Source organism: Mugil cephalus, chromosome 1 (genome assembly GCF_022458985.1).
Source record: "Mugil cephalus isolate CIBA_MC_2020 chromosome 1, CIBA_Mcephalus_1.1, whole genome shotgun sequence".
Lineage (NCBI taxonomy): Eukaryota > Metazoa > Chordata > Actinopteri > Mugiliformes > Mugilidae > Mugil > Mugil cephalus.
Window position 1 is genome coordinate 21,080,322 of NC_061770.1, and position 16,221 is coordinate 21,096,542.

General features: G+C 44.2%; 2 protein-coding genes across 10 annotated transcripts in view; one reads left to right on the forward strand and one right to left on the reverse strand.

The window, feature by feature from the left end:
* Positions 1 to 8,700, forward strand: part of cacna1db (calcium channel, voltage-dependent, L type, alpha 1D subunit, b) — a 100,388-nt gene extending 91,688 nt beyond the window's left edge. For 8 of the 9 annotated variants that reach the window (XM_047573658.1, XM_047573634.1, XM_047573645.1 and 5 more), the window contains 8 exons: positions 189 to 658; positions 2,208 to 2,234; positions 2,982 to 3,122; positions 3,216 to 3,376; positions 3,470 to 3,582; positions 3,718 to 3,852; positions 4,180 to 4,359; positions 4,600 to 8,700. In XM_047573658.1, the coding sequence (XP_047429614.1) occupies positions 189 to 658; positions 2,208 to 2,234; positions 2,982 to 3,122; positions 3,216 to 3,376; positions 3,470 to 3,582; positions 3,718 to 3,852; positions 4,180 to 4,359; positions 4,600 to 4,899 (1,527 nt within the window). In that variant the 3' untranslated portion in view covers positions 4,900 to 8,700. The remainder of the gene's footprint in view (positions 1 to 188; positions 659 to 2,207; positions 2,235 to 2,981; positions 3,123 to 3,215; positions 3,377 to 3,469; positions 3,583 to 3,717; positions 3,853 to 4,179; positions 4,360 to 4,599) is intronic. The other variant, XM_047573667.1, reaches the window with a different exon arrangement.
* Positions 8,402 to 16,206, reverse strand: chdh (choline dehydrogenase). The gene is made up of 10 exons (XM_047573714.1): positions 16,142 to 16,206; positions 14,670 to 15,108; positions 14,266 to 14,496; positions 13,887 to 14,053; positions 13,459 to 13,610; positions 13,181 to 13,310; positions 12,886 to 13,020; positions 12,238 to 12,380; positions 11,236 to 11,338; positions 8,402 to 11,084 (listed from the first exon to the last, which is right to left on the reverse strand). Exons 2-10 carry the CDS (start codon positions 15,083 to 15,085, stop codon positions 10,666 to 10,668), a joined length of 1,896 nt encoding a protein of 631 aa, XP_047429670.1. The 5' UTR covers positions 15,086 to 15,108; positions 16,142 to 16,206; the 3' UTR covers positions 8,402 to 10,665.
* Positions 16,207 to 16,221: the final 15 nt, after the last annotated feature.

Below are 16,221 nucleotides of genomic sequence, written 5' to 3' on the forward strand. Positions count from 1 at the left end.
CTCTGATGAGTCACAATTATTTTGGAGACACAAAAGCATTAGGAAGGCGGTCATAATGTTATGACTGATTGGTGTAATTGACACCTTTAAATGAATGAACTTATTTCTTAGAGATTGGCTTGCAGTGTACTGATTATTATTGTTGTGTTGTGTGTCAGTCCTCATTGGTCTCCGGTGTGTCCCTGCAGCGTAACGGCGGTCTGTTTGGTAACCACGTCAACCACGTCACCGGGGAGCAGCAAGGCTCCTCCCTCCCCACCACCGCCACCCAGCGGCCCTTACAGATCCTGCCCGTCTCCTGCAACTCCTCGACTGAACCCGCCCAAACCTTCAGAAGAACCAGCAGCAACGACATGGAGGGGGAGACGGAGATGAACTCCTCACCCATCCAGTACAATCATCATCATCACCACCACCACCATCACACTCCTCACTGTAATTCCACTTGTCTTCAGTCTCCGATCCCGTCCAACGCCAACCTCAACAACGCCAACGTGCCCTCACTTCTCTCCATGACCATTGGGAGGCCGCAGAAGTGCTTGTTAAGGCGGAGTCGCCCGTCCTCCGCCAAACATGGATCATCAAGCACCACTTACAGTAAAGGACTCCACGACAAGCCATGGAAGTCCCACTCCACCAGGTCAGCTGATCGACAGAGGTATTCACATCTCAGTTAGACAGAACTGTCACCCTGGTATTACAAATGTGACAAATGTAGTTTCAGTATGTTGAAGGATAATTACGTGAATGTAACTAAATGTATAAGTAATTTGACATTTCCTTGATATTATACTTAGACTTTAATGATCCACAAGGGAAATTAATTGGTCAAAGAAGCTTAACAAACAGAAAGATGAGCTGTTCTACAGCTGGATAGAGTAGGGAATAAAAGAAGTTCTGTAGCGTTCACATGTCCAGACTTTTGGATCAGTTTGTTGATCCTACTGATGTCATTTTTGCTGGTACTACTCCCCCAACAAACCACAGCAAAGAACAGGGCACTCGCAACAACAGACTGGTAGAAAGACTCTAGTAACTCACTGCACACATTGAAAAACCTGAGCTTCCTCAGAAAGTAGAGTCTACTTAGGTCCTTCTTGTCCAAAGCATCAATGTTGCCCCTCCAGTCCAGTCTGTTGTTCATGTGGACTCACAGGTACTTGTAGTGGTCCACTACTTCCACCTCCAGACCCTGGATGGTGATGATGGGCTCCACTGGTGTCCTCTTCCTCCTGAAGTCAATGACCAGCTCCTTGGTCTTGTCCACATTCAGGAGTAGGTGGTTAGCCTGGGACCAGTCCACAACGTCTGCGATCAGTGTCCTGTACTCCACCTCCTGTCCATCTCTAATACACCCTACCACTGCAGAGTCATCAAAAAACTTCTGCAGGTTGCAGAGCTGTATCAGAAATCAGAGGTGACATCAGAGTGAAAAGAAATGGAGATAGGACAGTCCCCTGTGGTGCGCCCTACATTAGCCACCCAGCCGCAAAAACTGGGGCCTGTCAGACAAGTAATCAGCAATCCAGAAAACAGGGGAGGAGCTGACACCTATCCTGAGCACACCTGGTGTTCAAAGCACTGGAGAAGTCATCATCATCTGTATACAAGCAACTAATAGTTGTTTTATTCATTGAATAATTCGCCTCATTATGTTTCTTTAGCATTTATTTAGTGAGTTTAGTTTATAAATGCCTGCAACAACTTCATACTGCACTTCTTATGCCAAACATTCATTCTAAAGTGTAAAATGCATTAAAATGTATGCATAGTAGTTCATTGGTTGTCAGGATAGTAGCTCATTATTTGCGTTTGAGCCATATCAGCCCTCAGGCCCCAAGCAACCAGTATGTAGTTGTTTGTTTTTGCTTGCTATCATTCAGTGTTCTCTGACGCAGAACAAAATACTTATTACTCTATTAAGAATGCATCATTGCTCCTTTACCTCTGATGGTATCTGCATACATTTAGTTTCTGTTTGAGGGTGTGTGTGCCTTTAAAGGAATATCCAAATATCAACCTAATCAAGTTTTTGGTTAGAACGACTTGTTGTCATGAGTTTCCATCTTTCCAGAAACACGTTGTTCACATGCGTTCAGAAACATTTTAATCACTATGTGTCCCGCCCTGTGTACTCTCTTTCTACGCTGCTCCCAAAACAATCCCGTTGGCGTGACAACCATCTCCTCTTCGTCTCCCTGGGGCAGGACGCGCTACTACGAAGCCTATATTAGGTACGTACAGGGGCCTAACCACCTGACAGACTGGTTTTGGTTTACATAGCTAATAAAATGTAAAAATTACTTTATGATGACGGTGAGTGATTGAGTCACTGGCGTCAGATAGATGAATCACAGTATTTATGTTTTAATGGTAAAGTGCACTGAATGTACACTGAAACCTAAAAACTGCAGCAGGGAGCCCAGTAAATGAAGATACTTGCAGAACACCGATCAGCCATAAATTTATGACCACTGACAGTGAGTGACGCTGGCCATTTTGTGACAACTCAGTGTTCTGATGGGAAACTTTTGGACGTGGTATTCGTGTGGATGTTACTTAGACGTGTAGCACCCACCTAGACCAGACCAGACCAGACACTCCCACCCCATAGCAATGACAAAACAGTTTAGGAACAACTAAAAAAAGACATGAAGAACAGCACAAGAACACACCATAGGACGCCCTCAGAAGACCCGTGTCCATTCTCTGATGAGTCACAACTGTTTTACAGGCACAAACACAACCTACGCAATATCAGGAGGGTGGTCATAATGTAATGCCTGATCGGTGTCCATGTTCATTCACACCACAAACTACATACATCCTCCAGAATGATCATTCCCTTGAATAACGGATTAAGTGGACGCTGGATTAATTGCAGGATTTGTTTTTGCTAGTGTACCTAATAAACTGGCGGGTGGGTGTTTATACCCTGTGTAATCAGTCAGTGTAAGTGTGACCTGCTGTTTCGATACCAGGTCAGAAAGCGGCGGAGGTCTTTACCCCACCATTCGCCGAGAGGAGGCGGGGGGCAGGGACAGTGACGAGGAGCGGGGCTCCGGAGAATACTACAGCGGGGAGGAGTTTCATGAAGACGACATCATGCTCACTAAGGACAGGTACGGCGTGACGACAGCGTGGTGCGCCTGACTTCACGGAGGTGTTCTCTCCACGAGGGCTCTCGTTTAACTTTTCCTCTCTCGGTGTCAAAGGTTGTCCAGAAAGGACTGCCGTGATGAGGCAGAGGTGGATTTGGAACTCGAAGCCTCCAGGGATGAACACCAGCCTGACGGTTACTATGACGATGACCAGCAGCCCATTTACCAGGATGGCAGGCGGTCGCCTAGGAGATGGTTTTTACCTTCACCTCAAGGTGAGCCGCAGCTTCTTCTTCTTCTTTTAATTCTTATAGTCATCATAATTTCTGTAAAGTCCAGAGATCATTTCGAGTTCTCGTGTCCCTCAGCCACCAACAGACCGACGTTCAGCTTCGAGTGTCTTCGCAGAAGAAGTAGTCAAGACGACGCTCCCCTCTCTCCATCATGCACTGCTCTTCCACTACACCTGGTCCAGCAACAGGTACACACTCTCTGTGAATTAATACTGTGATGCATTGATATATTATGTATATATATATATAACAAAAGTAGTATGAATACCTCCCCTCTCTCTCCTTCTCTAAGAGGCCTGTTTTGTTTGCTGTCACTCCCTCAGGTGATGGCTGTGGCCGGCTTTGACGCCAGCAGAATTCACCGTCTGTCACCGACCAGGTCGCTGCGCTCCTGGGCCACGCCTCCTGCCTCCCCCGTCAGCCGCGACTGCTCCCCCAGCTACACACCACTCATACAGGTCCTACCACAGTGACGCAGTACCACATACACCATGACATAAGAAGAAGAAGAGGTAGTAGTAGTAGTAGTAGTAGTAGTGGTAGAAGAAGAAGAAGTAGTAGTAGTAGTGGTAGTAGTAGTAGTAGTAGTGAATGACATGGACCATCTTCTGACAGTTTAATGTCCTGCAGGGAAACTCTTAGACATGTAGCACCCACACTAACAACAATGTCCATTCACTGATGAGTCACAACTGTTTTGGATGCTAAAGTGTCATAATGTTATGCCTTATCGGTGTGTATATATATATATATATATATATATATGTATGTGTGTGTGTGCTCAGGTGGACTGGCGTAGTTCGGGCAGTGTGGGCAGCCTCCCCGGAGCAGTGAAGAGGAGTTCCTGGTACACAGAGGGTAAAGACGGCCCTCCGAGCTGCAGCCACTCTCCGTCCCGCCTGCAGCTGCCGGCAGAGAGTCGCTTCCTCCAGAAGAGAGGCAGCGCCACCAGTCTGGTGGAGGCGGTGAGTAGAAAACCACTGGATGTGTTGTCGACTCCATGGATGGTACTTATGCATAAACTCGTTCTCACGCCTGACCAGGAGATCTGTTCATTTATCATTTGGTTCTGCTTTCACGCTGCAATTTCTGAAGCGTGCCAAAGTTTACATTTAGTTTCCAGAGACTTTCATTCACCCGTGTGAATGTTTTCAGCTTCAAGTATTTTTAATTTTTTTTTTTTTTTGGTCTCTCATTGGTTCCAGGTGCTGATATCAGAGGGTTTGGGGAAATACGCCAGGGACCCCAAATTTGTGTCGGTGACCAAACACGAGATCGCGGACGCCTGCGAGATGACAATCGACGAGATGGAGAGCGCCGCCAGCCACCTGCTGAACGGGAGCATGGGGAACGGCAACGGCGGCGGAGCGGGGAGCCCGGACCCCAACGGCATCCCCCACCTCAGGGACCACAGCATCCGAGACTACAGCGACGAGGAGCCGTACGTGGCTGCCAAATGTGAGGAGGACCTGACGGACGAGATGATATGCATCACTTCTCTATAGCAGCCGAGTCTCTTTAGGTTTTTTCAATTGAACTTTTCCCTGACCTGACCCTGCGATGAGGGGACGTCTCGTGAAACAGGGACGGATTAGAGAACAAAGTGCCTTGTTTTTCTCTTTCTGTTCGGCGCAGAACACAAACGTTTCTGGAGAAGATCGTTTGAGCAAATCCTGACCCCAGAGAGCATCCGTCCACCGTCCAGCCGGCTCCCTGGAGGCTGCTTCCTCCGTGGACGTTTAACAGCGTTGACGAATCCAGTTTGAGGGTTTGATCTAAATCAGCTTTAACGTTAGGGGCGAGTGCATCCACGCAGTATTGGGTGGGGCCTGTCATCTTTTTTTTTGTTTTTTTGTTTTTTTTGTCAGCTGCACCCTTTTAGATTTATTTGAGTTATTAACACGGCCATGAATCCTACACTGTTTACTCAACATGAAGAGCCAAACAAAAAAAAAAACAAAAAAAAAAAAAAAACGTGCCACTATTCCAGTCGGTTACAGACTGGATGCTTGAAATGTTTCCTACATAAGCTTATTTAATTGTTATTTTTTCAGTTAATATACAGACAGACGGGGTTTAGCGGTACGATCCCCAGAGAGAAGCCAACGCTGTTCTGCTGCAAAATGTCTTCATCCGGTTCAATTTTATGTACATATATAAAATGTGATTTTAACCTTTTATTGGTCATGATAACAAACAGACACAGTTTCATCTCCATGGTTCAAATTACACATAAAACTTGATGTAAAAGCATATAATATATATATATGTTTTAGTTAGTTTTTTTTTTCCCACAGCTGTTTGAGTCGAGCTGCTCTCGTTCACACTTCAGGATTTCAGGTTAAGAAAACGAAAATTCAAAAAACTCGTCTCGCTTTTTGACTTGAAAAACAAAACGACATATCAGTAAAAGGAAAAAAAAAAAAAGAAAAGACTTTGTCCTCAGGCATATCCTCCTGCTCCTCGTGCTCGCTGACACACACACTGTAACTCTAACTCCTTCTTCCTTTACACAAACACAAAATCCCAGGTTTACGCAAAAGCCCTCGAATCAATGCACGGCTCACATTACACGTCCCCCCACACAGATCTTCACCTCATCATTTAAAGTCGCCATGAATACGAACGAACCTGTCATCCTTTCAGCTGATCCTACAAACTTAAAGGTCAGGACGAGGATTCACACTTAAGGCGATTAAAGCTCATTAAAGAGTATCACAGGAGACTGTGTGCTCTTTATGAGTTTAACATGATTCACCTGCCAAAGCCTCAGGCCGCAAGATACAGTTTAACACAAAAACACAAGTACAGGCAAGAAGGTGTGTTGAGGGAGTTTCACTGAAAACAAGTCAACTAGTAAATTATTCTTTATTCTTCATTTAGATTTCCATGAAAATTTTGTTTCGCTTCAACGGCTCCAAATACGGCAGGAATGCTAAACAGAAATCGAATACAAATTTAAAAACTTTGTAAGATAAATATCAGATAAAGGGTAAATATATTGCACGGCAACAGAGTGGATGAGTTGACAGGTCTTAAGGCATGCAGGGAGAAACTGCGTTATCTCCAGCATCAAATTGGAATTTAAAGTCTACACGGCCAAGATAAACAAAGAAGAAACGCGTCCGACTCTGACGGCTGTTAAGGTGAGGCCTCTCAGTGCAGACAGAAACACGCCGCCATCCAGGTGATATATTGTTCAGGGAAGGTTTCTTTTTTAATTATTATTATTATTTTAGCCTTCGGCATTTTTAGACGAACGTCATCCCGCCTGCAGCCTCTTTGATGCATCTCAAATGAAAATGTAAGGCGAAGGAGGTCCCGACCGAAATCCTTTAAAAGCAACATTAATGAAAAACATCTCACTTCCAGAGCTACAGCAGATGCCGCTCAGTATTTAACAAAACAACAGAGGATATACAAACACACCCGGAGCCCTCCCTCTTTACCACCTCAGAGTGAACATCATTTCCTAGCTGTCTTTTCAATCAAATGACATGTTATTATTTTCATTTCACGCTGTCTCCCACAGTGCTACTGGAAATGAGCGTTTCGTTTTTTCCCGCAGGCTGGGATTGTGAAACCGCATCCAGGCATCCGACGCGTTTACTCATGCGCTCACGTGATAAAAAAAACGATTACACCCCCATCATTCCCTACAGGGGCACAGTAACAATGTGAATCAGTCCAGGGAGATGTGGCTCAGCACCACGTTTCACACATAGAGAGAGAGGTCGCGTTTGACTCATCTGAAAAGCATCTCCTCCGGTACATCCTCAGTTCCCATACTTTATATATGATGAGTCAAATATGCTGAGTAACGCCATGAGCGCATGGATTTTCCTTTTCTTTTCTTTTTTTTTTTTTCCCCTCTCTTGCTGCGTCCCCACTACCCTGTTGCCGTGACGAGTCAGATGTGGGACTCAGATTAGGACGCTGTAAGTTTCTGTTCACCAGCGTCTACATGTTAGATGAGATTTGAAACCCCACAGCAGAGAGAGGGCGGCTCTAGCGCGGGGGTTAGCTCAGTTTCTGCAGAGAAAACACCAGGTGAAACAAAAGCAAGAGAGGAGAAGCGACACTTCTGCTCGTTGGCTCCGCCACCAACCAGCTTTTCTGCACCACTGCCAACTTTAACGACGTCTAAAAGCGCCAACTGTGCTGCTCTCTCTCTCGCTTTTCTCTTTTAAAACCGTCAGGGTTTCAGCAATCAAAGGGCTTCTATAAAAAAAAAAAAACAATTCTCATTTATTATGAGACGCAGACATCGAGAGGACAGTTTGTGGATCAGGATTCGAGCAGCTGAAGAGTTGAACTGGCCAACGCAGCGTAATAAATAAGACTTATGCATGTAAATTGTGTTTCATTTAGGCTCAGCGTTGTTGTTATTACCTCTGTTAACCGTCCGCCCGTGCTGGTTAACCCGTCAGGGAAACTGTGGCGAAGGCTGCAGTTGCACAGATGATGTGGGGAGGTTTTCCAGCCCGGAGGCCGGACTGGATTCTCGGCCTGCAGATGTTCTGTTGTGGCGGGGGAGGAAGGTGGTTGTGGTTACGGGTTACGCTCTCGCAAAGATCTGCAGTGACAATGATCAGAGGGGCCCAAAGTTCTGATGGGTTGACGGTGATCTGGAATATTTGTAATTACACTATTATGATGTTACGATTTGTGTAAATTCTGCCAAAGACTCGGTTTTACTGTTTTGGAGTTTGATGACTTTATTTATTTTGGAGGGATCTAGAAAACTTCAGAAGCCATAGAGTCCAACACAGGGTGAGTTATTGCCGCGTTTTATTTATTCATTTATTTATTTATTTTTTAGCTCCTAAAGCAGCGCCAACATGTCTACACACGTGACAAAGATGGGACAAACTCTTAATTTGTAAATCCCCGCTGGGTGCTTATTTAACGAGTTTGACGCCAGAGCACAATAATCATCTCCACTTCATCCAAACACGTCGACATTTAGTTTTATCCAGACGCAAAAATAACAAAGAACACAACTACTCTATTGTGCATCACAGCTTTATTATATTTTTTTTTTGTACAATGCTTTACAAGATGTCTATGAAATGACAGCCATGTATAAAAACCTGTACAGATTTCTGCTTTCTACCCATTTGTTGTATGAAAATTAAAAAAAAAAGAAAGATATTAGCGCTATCTACTTTGTAGCATATGTACCAGTATCTTCTAGATTTTGTACCAGTTCAAACTAAAGCCCTGTTTTTGTACATTTGAATTTTTGCCTGAAATGCCAACAAACCTGATGAATTTTATATAATAAAGACACGAGGACAAGGTCAGGACGTCTGTTCCCAGTCAGTACAAGACAAAAAAAAAAAAAAAAAAAAAGGCAGGACGGCTTTAAGGAAGTTCAGTCATTTTCCCTTCATGATCCTTTCACTCCTTCATTATGACTCAGACATTCACGTCATTGTACAACAACTGCTTTATAATGTAAACAATCACTGAAGACACACTGCGGCGTAGTGCAAACATCATTAAGACAGGTTAAAATCAACAAATCAATCAATACTTCATACGTGTTCATTGGTTAAACTGATTAACACTGACGGTGTGAGATCAGGAGGATTTTAAAGGCACTGGTCGTGTTCTCACATTCTATAAACATCACTTCATCTGATATGTAATCGGCTCATGTAAACATCACAATACATTTAGATCATACACACGCAAAATACTGATATTTAATATTCTGAAATATAATTTGAATCCATTAATACGTAGATTATACGGCTACATGAGGCTAAAGGGAACATATAAGATCAACATCAAGAGTATTTTTACGTTTACTGCTTTTCTTACATGGAATCATGGTCAGTTGAGTTAAATAAGTGACTGAATGAGTCAGAGTCGCCCTCCTGCACAGGACGGTCACAGTCAAAACGTTTGCAATCACATGTTTTTACATCGCATATATATTTTAATTAAATTGCATTACTTTGTAATTTTTTTGTAAAAACCCAAAACCAATAAGTGATGTCAAAACATTGTGACCATGATTCCATTTAAGAAACGGATAAAGAGAGGAACTATCCAAGGGTTTGAACACTTGGTGTGGGCCCTATAATATAAACCACACACACTGGGCAGGTTTAATGTGCAGAGGAATTACAAGAGGACTTTCCTTTAATGTAGGTTAGTGTGATAGCGTAAAGTCGTGTTGCCTTCTCTCTGACCCCTGCTCAGTGCTTTCAGGGTCATTCCAGTTGAACAAAAAACAGATCCTACTTTCCAAGGAAGAAGCAGCTTGAATGTTTGTCCTCATCTTCACCTGCCGTGCGGCTAAAGTCTAGGAACCTTTCCAGACATAAGCACGCAAGCATTGATGAGTGGTTGATTATTATCCTCTCACACTTCACATCAGCAGAAGACCAAGGTCTAAATCAGATCCAGTGTTGAGATTGAAAGTGTTGGGTCGCACATTTTCAGAAAGGAAGACGAAGGCTTTGCAGCGAGCTGCTGAGACGTGCTGAGCTCTGCAGGCTGCTGATTGTTAGACAACAGTAGAGGTGATAAGACAGAGCAGCGACTTTGAATGGCTTAGACTGAATGCTGCTGCGAACCACATTACTGAGATAAAATCTATGAAGTCTGGCGAAAAAAAAAACAGCGTGAATCGCAGAGGAAAACAATTTGTCAGTGCTCATATATGTAAAACATCTCGTTTTCAGTTTTCTTAGTATTAGGATTCCTTGAAATGAAAAGAGGACTTCTAGTAAATAGCCTCTTCAGTCATTTCCACTGTGAGACCAGAGAGATGTTTAAAAGAGAGAAGTGTATAAGTGCAGAGAGGATTGACATGTTATCTAAACTGTGTTAGGGTTGATGGAGAGGACAGTTGAGGCATTATTTATGTCATGTGAGGGCCGTTAAGGCTATAAAAGGTCTTGTAGTAGTTAGTAGTAGTGAAATGTATGGAGTTCTCGCGCAGTATTTAAAAATCTTCCATTAGACTACTTTGCTCACAGCTGAGTAAATAAATGTGTGAGAGTTTGCTGTGGTGAGGTGCATTGCTCCCTTTTTCTCCTGAAAACAGTCCGAACACCACAACTGGATATAAACTGTTAAAACTGACCAAACACAAGAGGCCATAAACGAGACAACCCTTTCCACGTTATTCTGTGACACACAGCCCTTCACCGCTGCTGTCCCCTGGTAACGGATTGTGTTGTTGTGTTGTGAACTGTGTGACCTGTGCTCACGTTGTGAACCCTGTCAGGTCGTCCTCCCTTCATTCTCTCCGTTCATCTCTGCGTGTCGAGTGTCGGAGGCTGGTACACGGGAACACCTGCGTCGACGAGGGGGGGCCTCCCCCTGATCGCGTCGGCAGCCTTCTCCGCCACCATGATGGTCGGTGCGTTCAGGTTCCCACTGACGATGCTGGGCATGACGGAGGCGTCGACAACGCGCAGACGCTCCAGGCCCAGGACGCGCGTGTCCGAGTCCACGACCGCCATCGGGTCGGAGGGGGAGCCCATCTTGCAGGTGCAGGACGGGTGGTAGGCGCTGTCGGCCTTTCTGCGGACAAACGCGTCGACGTCGGCGTCGGATTGGACCTGAGGACCGGGCTGGACTTCGGGACCACGGAAGGGATCGAAGGCCTTCTGGGCAAAAATCTCTCTGGAGAGCTTGACGCTTTCCCTGAACTCCCACACATCGATATCTGAGAGGAGGAGAGGTTATGTTTTTTCCACAGTTATTCAGAGTCACTGTGACGAAGACAATGACTACAACTATTTTAAGCCACTATCGTGTGTGTGGGTGGAAGGGAAATGTCAAATACAGCTGGATCGAAGGGGAAATGCAGATCTCACCAGTGGAGAGGTAGTTTGGCTGGAGAATGGGGTGATCCAGAGGGTTGGTGCTCTTCAGCTTCATCCAACCAACACTGGTGCTTCTCATGGGCCCAACGTGAACCTACAACAATCAGAACATTATTACTCCAGCACAAACCCATCTGGCATTTATCACACACGCATGACTGTTGGTGCCTTTCATGTATTAAATCACTCTGAGTCACAGATTTAAGGGTTGGATTTTCCAAAACAAAACAAATACGTGGCAAATCCTGTCTATATGCTGAAGGCTAAAAAGTCTACCCTTGTTTTTTCCTGTCTCAGCAGGTGGAAATGTCACATGTTCTTGCATAAAATAAGATCAGACCTGTCTACAAATTAATGCAATGAAACCACCTTTGTTTTTATATATATTGTTTCATCCTCAGGGGTTTGAACCTTGGATAGTCTGGGACACATATCCGAAAAAACTTACACCACGGTCTAGATTTAAATAATAACAACGCATTTGTTTTGCATCTAACATTAACTAAAAGGACAAAATGTTCACTTGCTGCCTCATACATCCCACCCACTGTCAGGAGCCATGATAACTAGATTAGTCAGTGTTGAGCGATTAGACAGATAGAGTGGTTATCGTTTTGGTACATGCCATTTGCATTTCTTTTTCTTTTTTTTTATCCTAGAAGCTTGTATCCTAGAAGTGGCACGTAGGAAAGGTTCTACGGCAGGTAGAACTTTTCCGACATGCCAACAGAGGCTGGTGAATTCCAGGGAAAGACTATAAACAAAATTAGGCCACCTCTTCTAGAGAACTCCAGTGTTTCATCAGATAATTTTCCATGGAACTTCACATAGGAAGTCCTCAGTACTCCTTTGGGCCTTTAGGTTTTGTGCTGGCTTTTGCAGAATTAACAGGGAGATCATTTTAGGTGCAACAAACCTATTGGAATTAAAACACTGTTGCATTAATAGCCATAACAGAACGAGAAACAAGGCCTAAACACAAGCCCCACACACCTGATAAGCCTCTATTTTGGAGGCCACTCGCCCGTGGTCGATGACTTGTGAGGGCAGGAAGTGAAACTGGATGTCGGGGTGAGTGACGTTCGGCCGACTGCGGATAAACCCTCCACTTTCCAAGTGGGCTGTTGCTCCATAACCTAGCAGAGAACTATCATAGTGAATGACTGCATGTCATCAGATAAGGAGGCATGCTGGCTGTGTTCGGACGCTGTGTATGTGAAATTTTGGTTCGTCTGAAGAGCTGCTCATAGTGCGATGTGTTGAAATATAGTAAGTGCTAACATCAAAGTTCTCCAAATGCTCGGTGTGCACCCTCATTAGGAAAGTTTCATTTCTGGGGAATGCTCCTGTAAAAACACCTGCCACCTTAAAAAAAAAAAAAAAAAAAAAACACCACAGAAAGGTATGGCCTGAGAAAGCCTGAGAATCAGCTAAGAGACTCACAACCTACTGTTTCCTGTTTCACATGAATATGATTAACATCGGTACAAAAACAAACTGTGGGAAACCTTAACCTAGAAAAAGCGGCATCTTTCATTAACTCAATATTTCAAAATGTATTGTTATAATTATTATTAAAATAGTTGGGAAAATATTTATTATATGTGGTTGTAGAATGTGTGCGTCTGTGACTTTGGTTACCAGTGAACATGGTGAGCCACTCGAGGCCTATCTTGACCATGTGGAACGGTTTCTGGGCCTTATACAGGGTGATAGGCTTAGTACACTGCTGCTGCACATACAGCTCCAAATGATCCTGCAGGTTGCTACCAACCCCTGAAAAACAACAAATACATTACAGGTATATTATAAGGGAATTCGTTCCTAAATGATGATGATGATCAGCTGATGCTTCTTGTTGAACCACAAAGTCAGGCTTAACATAAAAAGCAGGAAAACACCTTCTAATCACTAATCCCAAACACATTCACTGCACCTGGTAAGTGCTGAATCACAGGGATGCCAAGTTGTTTCAGGTCATCGCCGTTTCCCACTCCAGACAGCATGAGAAGCTGAGGGGAGTTGATGGCTCCTCCGCTCAGTATCACTTCCTTTTCTGCAAACACCTGAAAAGAGGAAAAGAAAAATCCAGTCTAGTAATCACATAAACAGGTAAAGGGCAAAAATATTTAATAACCAAATGAATTGTTGTGAGAAATTAGTTATTTCCCACTTTTCCATTTTTAAGACTCTCAGGACATCTACCCTCCTTACCCTTTTTTTCTGCTCATTCTGTGTGTATTCCACCCCTACGGCACGGTTGCCATCAAACAGGATCTTGGTGGTCAGGCAGCGCACCTCCGTCTTCAGATTGGGTCGACCCAGAGCAGGCCTCAGGTAGGCACTGGCTGTGCTCCACCTCTTCCCTGCACACATTTAAAGAGTGGGTGATAGACATTATTAAAGGCCTGCTTCATTTAACATCTAAGTATTAAGTATTTGGACAGTAACACATGTCTCGTCTGCTTTGTGTCTCTTCACTCTCCTGTTAGTGGTGTCTTTTTGCAAACTACAAACTAGCCTTTCTGTTCTCAGGACTCACGTGGGTTGAGTACAGAAGCTGAAGCATAAAATAGACTGTTTTAAATGATCTTGATGGTCAATCATTTATAGATGTCATAGTAATTATTTGTTTCATGAACCTTTATAAATGGTCATGTCCATCCACCCCAGGCCTTCCTGCTGGTATCCGTTCATGTCATCAGTGAAAGGGTATCCTGCCTGTTGCCCTGCCTCAATAAAAGCATTGTGAAGGGGATGATTGGTCTTCCCTCGGGACACGTGAAGAGGTCCGCTTCCACCCCTGTACCTACAAAGATGAAACACAAAGAGAGCAGAGTCATTTTGAAATAAAATATAGCCTATCCATGGAATGGTATTTTTCTGCAAACAGTTCAATCTCAAATCGAAATTAAAATCTGCTGATGAGTGTGTGTGACTAAGGCATGTGGTTCCCTTCAAGCCAATGCATTAATAATTGAATGAAATGTACTTTTATAAATAAATGTACATGCTAGGTACCTGTTTTCTCCCAGCTCGTGACACTGAGCTTTCCTGAAGTAAGGCAGACAGTGTTCATAGTCCCAGCCCTCTGCACCCTCTCTCTGCCAGCGGTTGTAGTCTTCGGCATGCCCACGGATGTACACCATGGCGTTCAGAGACGAGGACCCCCCCCAGACGCGACCCCTCGGCCAGTACATCACCCGGTTGTCCATGTGGGTCTGAGGTAAAGTGTGGTAGTACCAGTTAAACCTGAGGAATAATTAAAACAAACATAGTGTGACCACAGTATTTATGTTGTTATACTGAGGCATCTAAATTTGTATCGATGTAACCTGGAAGATGTGTCAACAGAGGTTTACAGATGTGCACTAAAACATTTCAAGAACCAGCAAAAGATAAGTGAAATAACGTAATTACTGTACTTGTCATCACACAGGTTGTACGTCAGTGCAGCTGGCATGTGGATCTTCCACGACAGCCGTGAGCTGCCTAACCACATATCCTTAGGTCCAGCCTCAAGCAGCATCACAGACTCGTGAGCATCCTCTGAGAGGCGGTTGGCAAGGACGCAGCCTGCTGACCCTGCACCAATAACGATGTAGCTGTAGGATGGCGTTTTCTGATCGGCTGTAGGTGATGACGAACGATTCCAACGAGAAGCCGATGCAGTGAAGCATCTGTGGTGAAGGGAAGAACCCGTTCCTCTGGTCTTGGGCACTGAGTGGCATTCTGGCAATCGGGTAAGGAGGCACCTGCTGTCCCTCATAAACCTCCCCAGAGTCCCCATCACAACTCTTCGGGCTCCGAGAGTTTGGCCTAAAGTGGCCAGAGACGACATCCTGGAGAGGTTTTCTTCATTCACTGGAAATCACAACAACACATATTCAAGTACACATCTGTATCTACAACTGAAACTAATCAATCTGGAGGTGTGAAATGATGTTAGGATATCTAACGGTGACACATACTTCTGCTGCATTACAGAGTAAACTGTGCACTGCAGAGAGGCTGTTAGTTCATATTTTGGATCCTTGAATATCACTTGTGCCACTTGTCCTCCTTCAATGCACCTGCATCCGAACTATCTGATAATCATCTGCTTCGCTCTTCAATTCTGTAACTTCTCGTTCAGACAGACTCTTCCGTCTCTCAACCAGAAACAACTGTTGCAGACTATATATGGACAGCCTGATGAGATCTCAAGATGAGGACGTTTCAATAGAAAAACTGGATTTGCGCACATATGACAGAAAAACAGTGTTTCTCTGCGGGTGCAAATTAAATTCAGGTCATCTCAAATATTACGGTAGGGCACAATAACCTTTCCAGTCTCGTAATTACACTTTTTGAGGGCTATTTGGAGACGCAGAGTCATATCTAGGTCAGTTAACCAGCTGCTCACTGTCCACGCCCCGGTGTCAAAACCGTTTCACAGTCTGAAGGGTCAATGAGTGTCTTCTGCATAAAATGCGGGATTTGTATGTTCAGGACAATCAATATAACAGTTAAAGTTTACGATTCCAGTTTCGCAACAGCTAGCTATCCGTCTACGGTCTATGAGTTTAGTGACACGTCTCTAATCCATTGAAACAAAGCAGTATATTATCTGAAAGCTTAAAATAATGTTTGCATTGTATTTAAAATCTTTGGAAATGGTGCGAGTGGTGCTGCCGGTCTTTAAGGACTTTGCAGAGGATAATTGTATAACTGCTAACCAGTAGTTAGCCCGTTAGCCGAAGCTCGCAGTCGTCTGGACTTCACACAGGTCATGGAAACGTATCACAAACTACAACTAAAACTAAGTTGACGCCAGCAGTTGCTAGAATGTTAGACCGGGCTGGAAATATGTTGATGCGGGTTTAATTGCGTAATTGTGGATTAAAGAGGACTTTACCTTTATTTTTGGCACCGAAACTGGAGGACCTCCGACCGTATCCCGAGGCAACGGTAACTAGGTGTGGGCGGGGCTTGAGG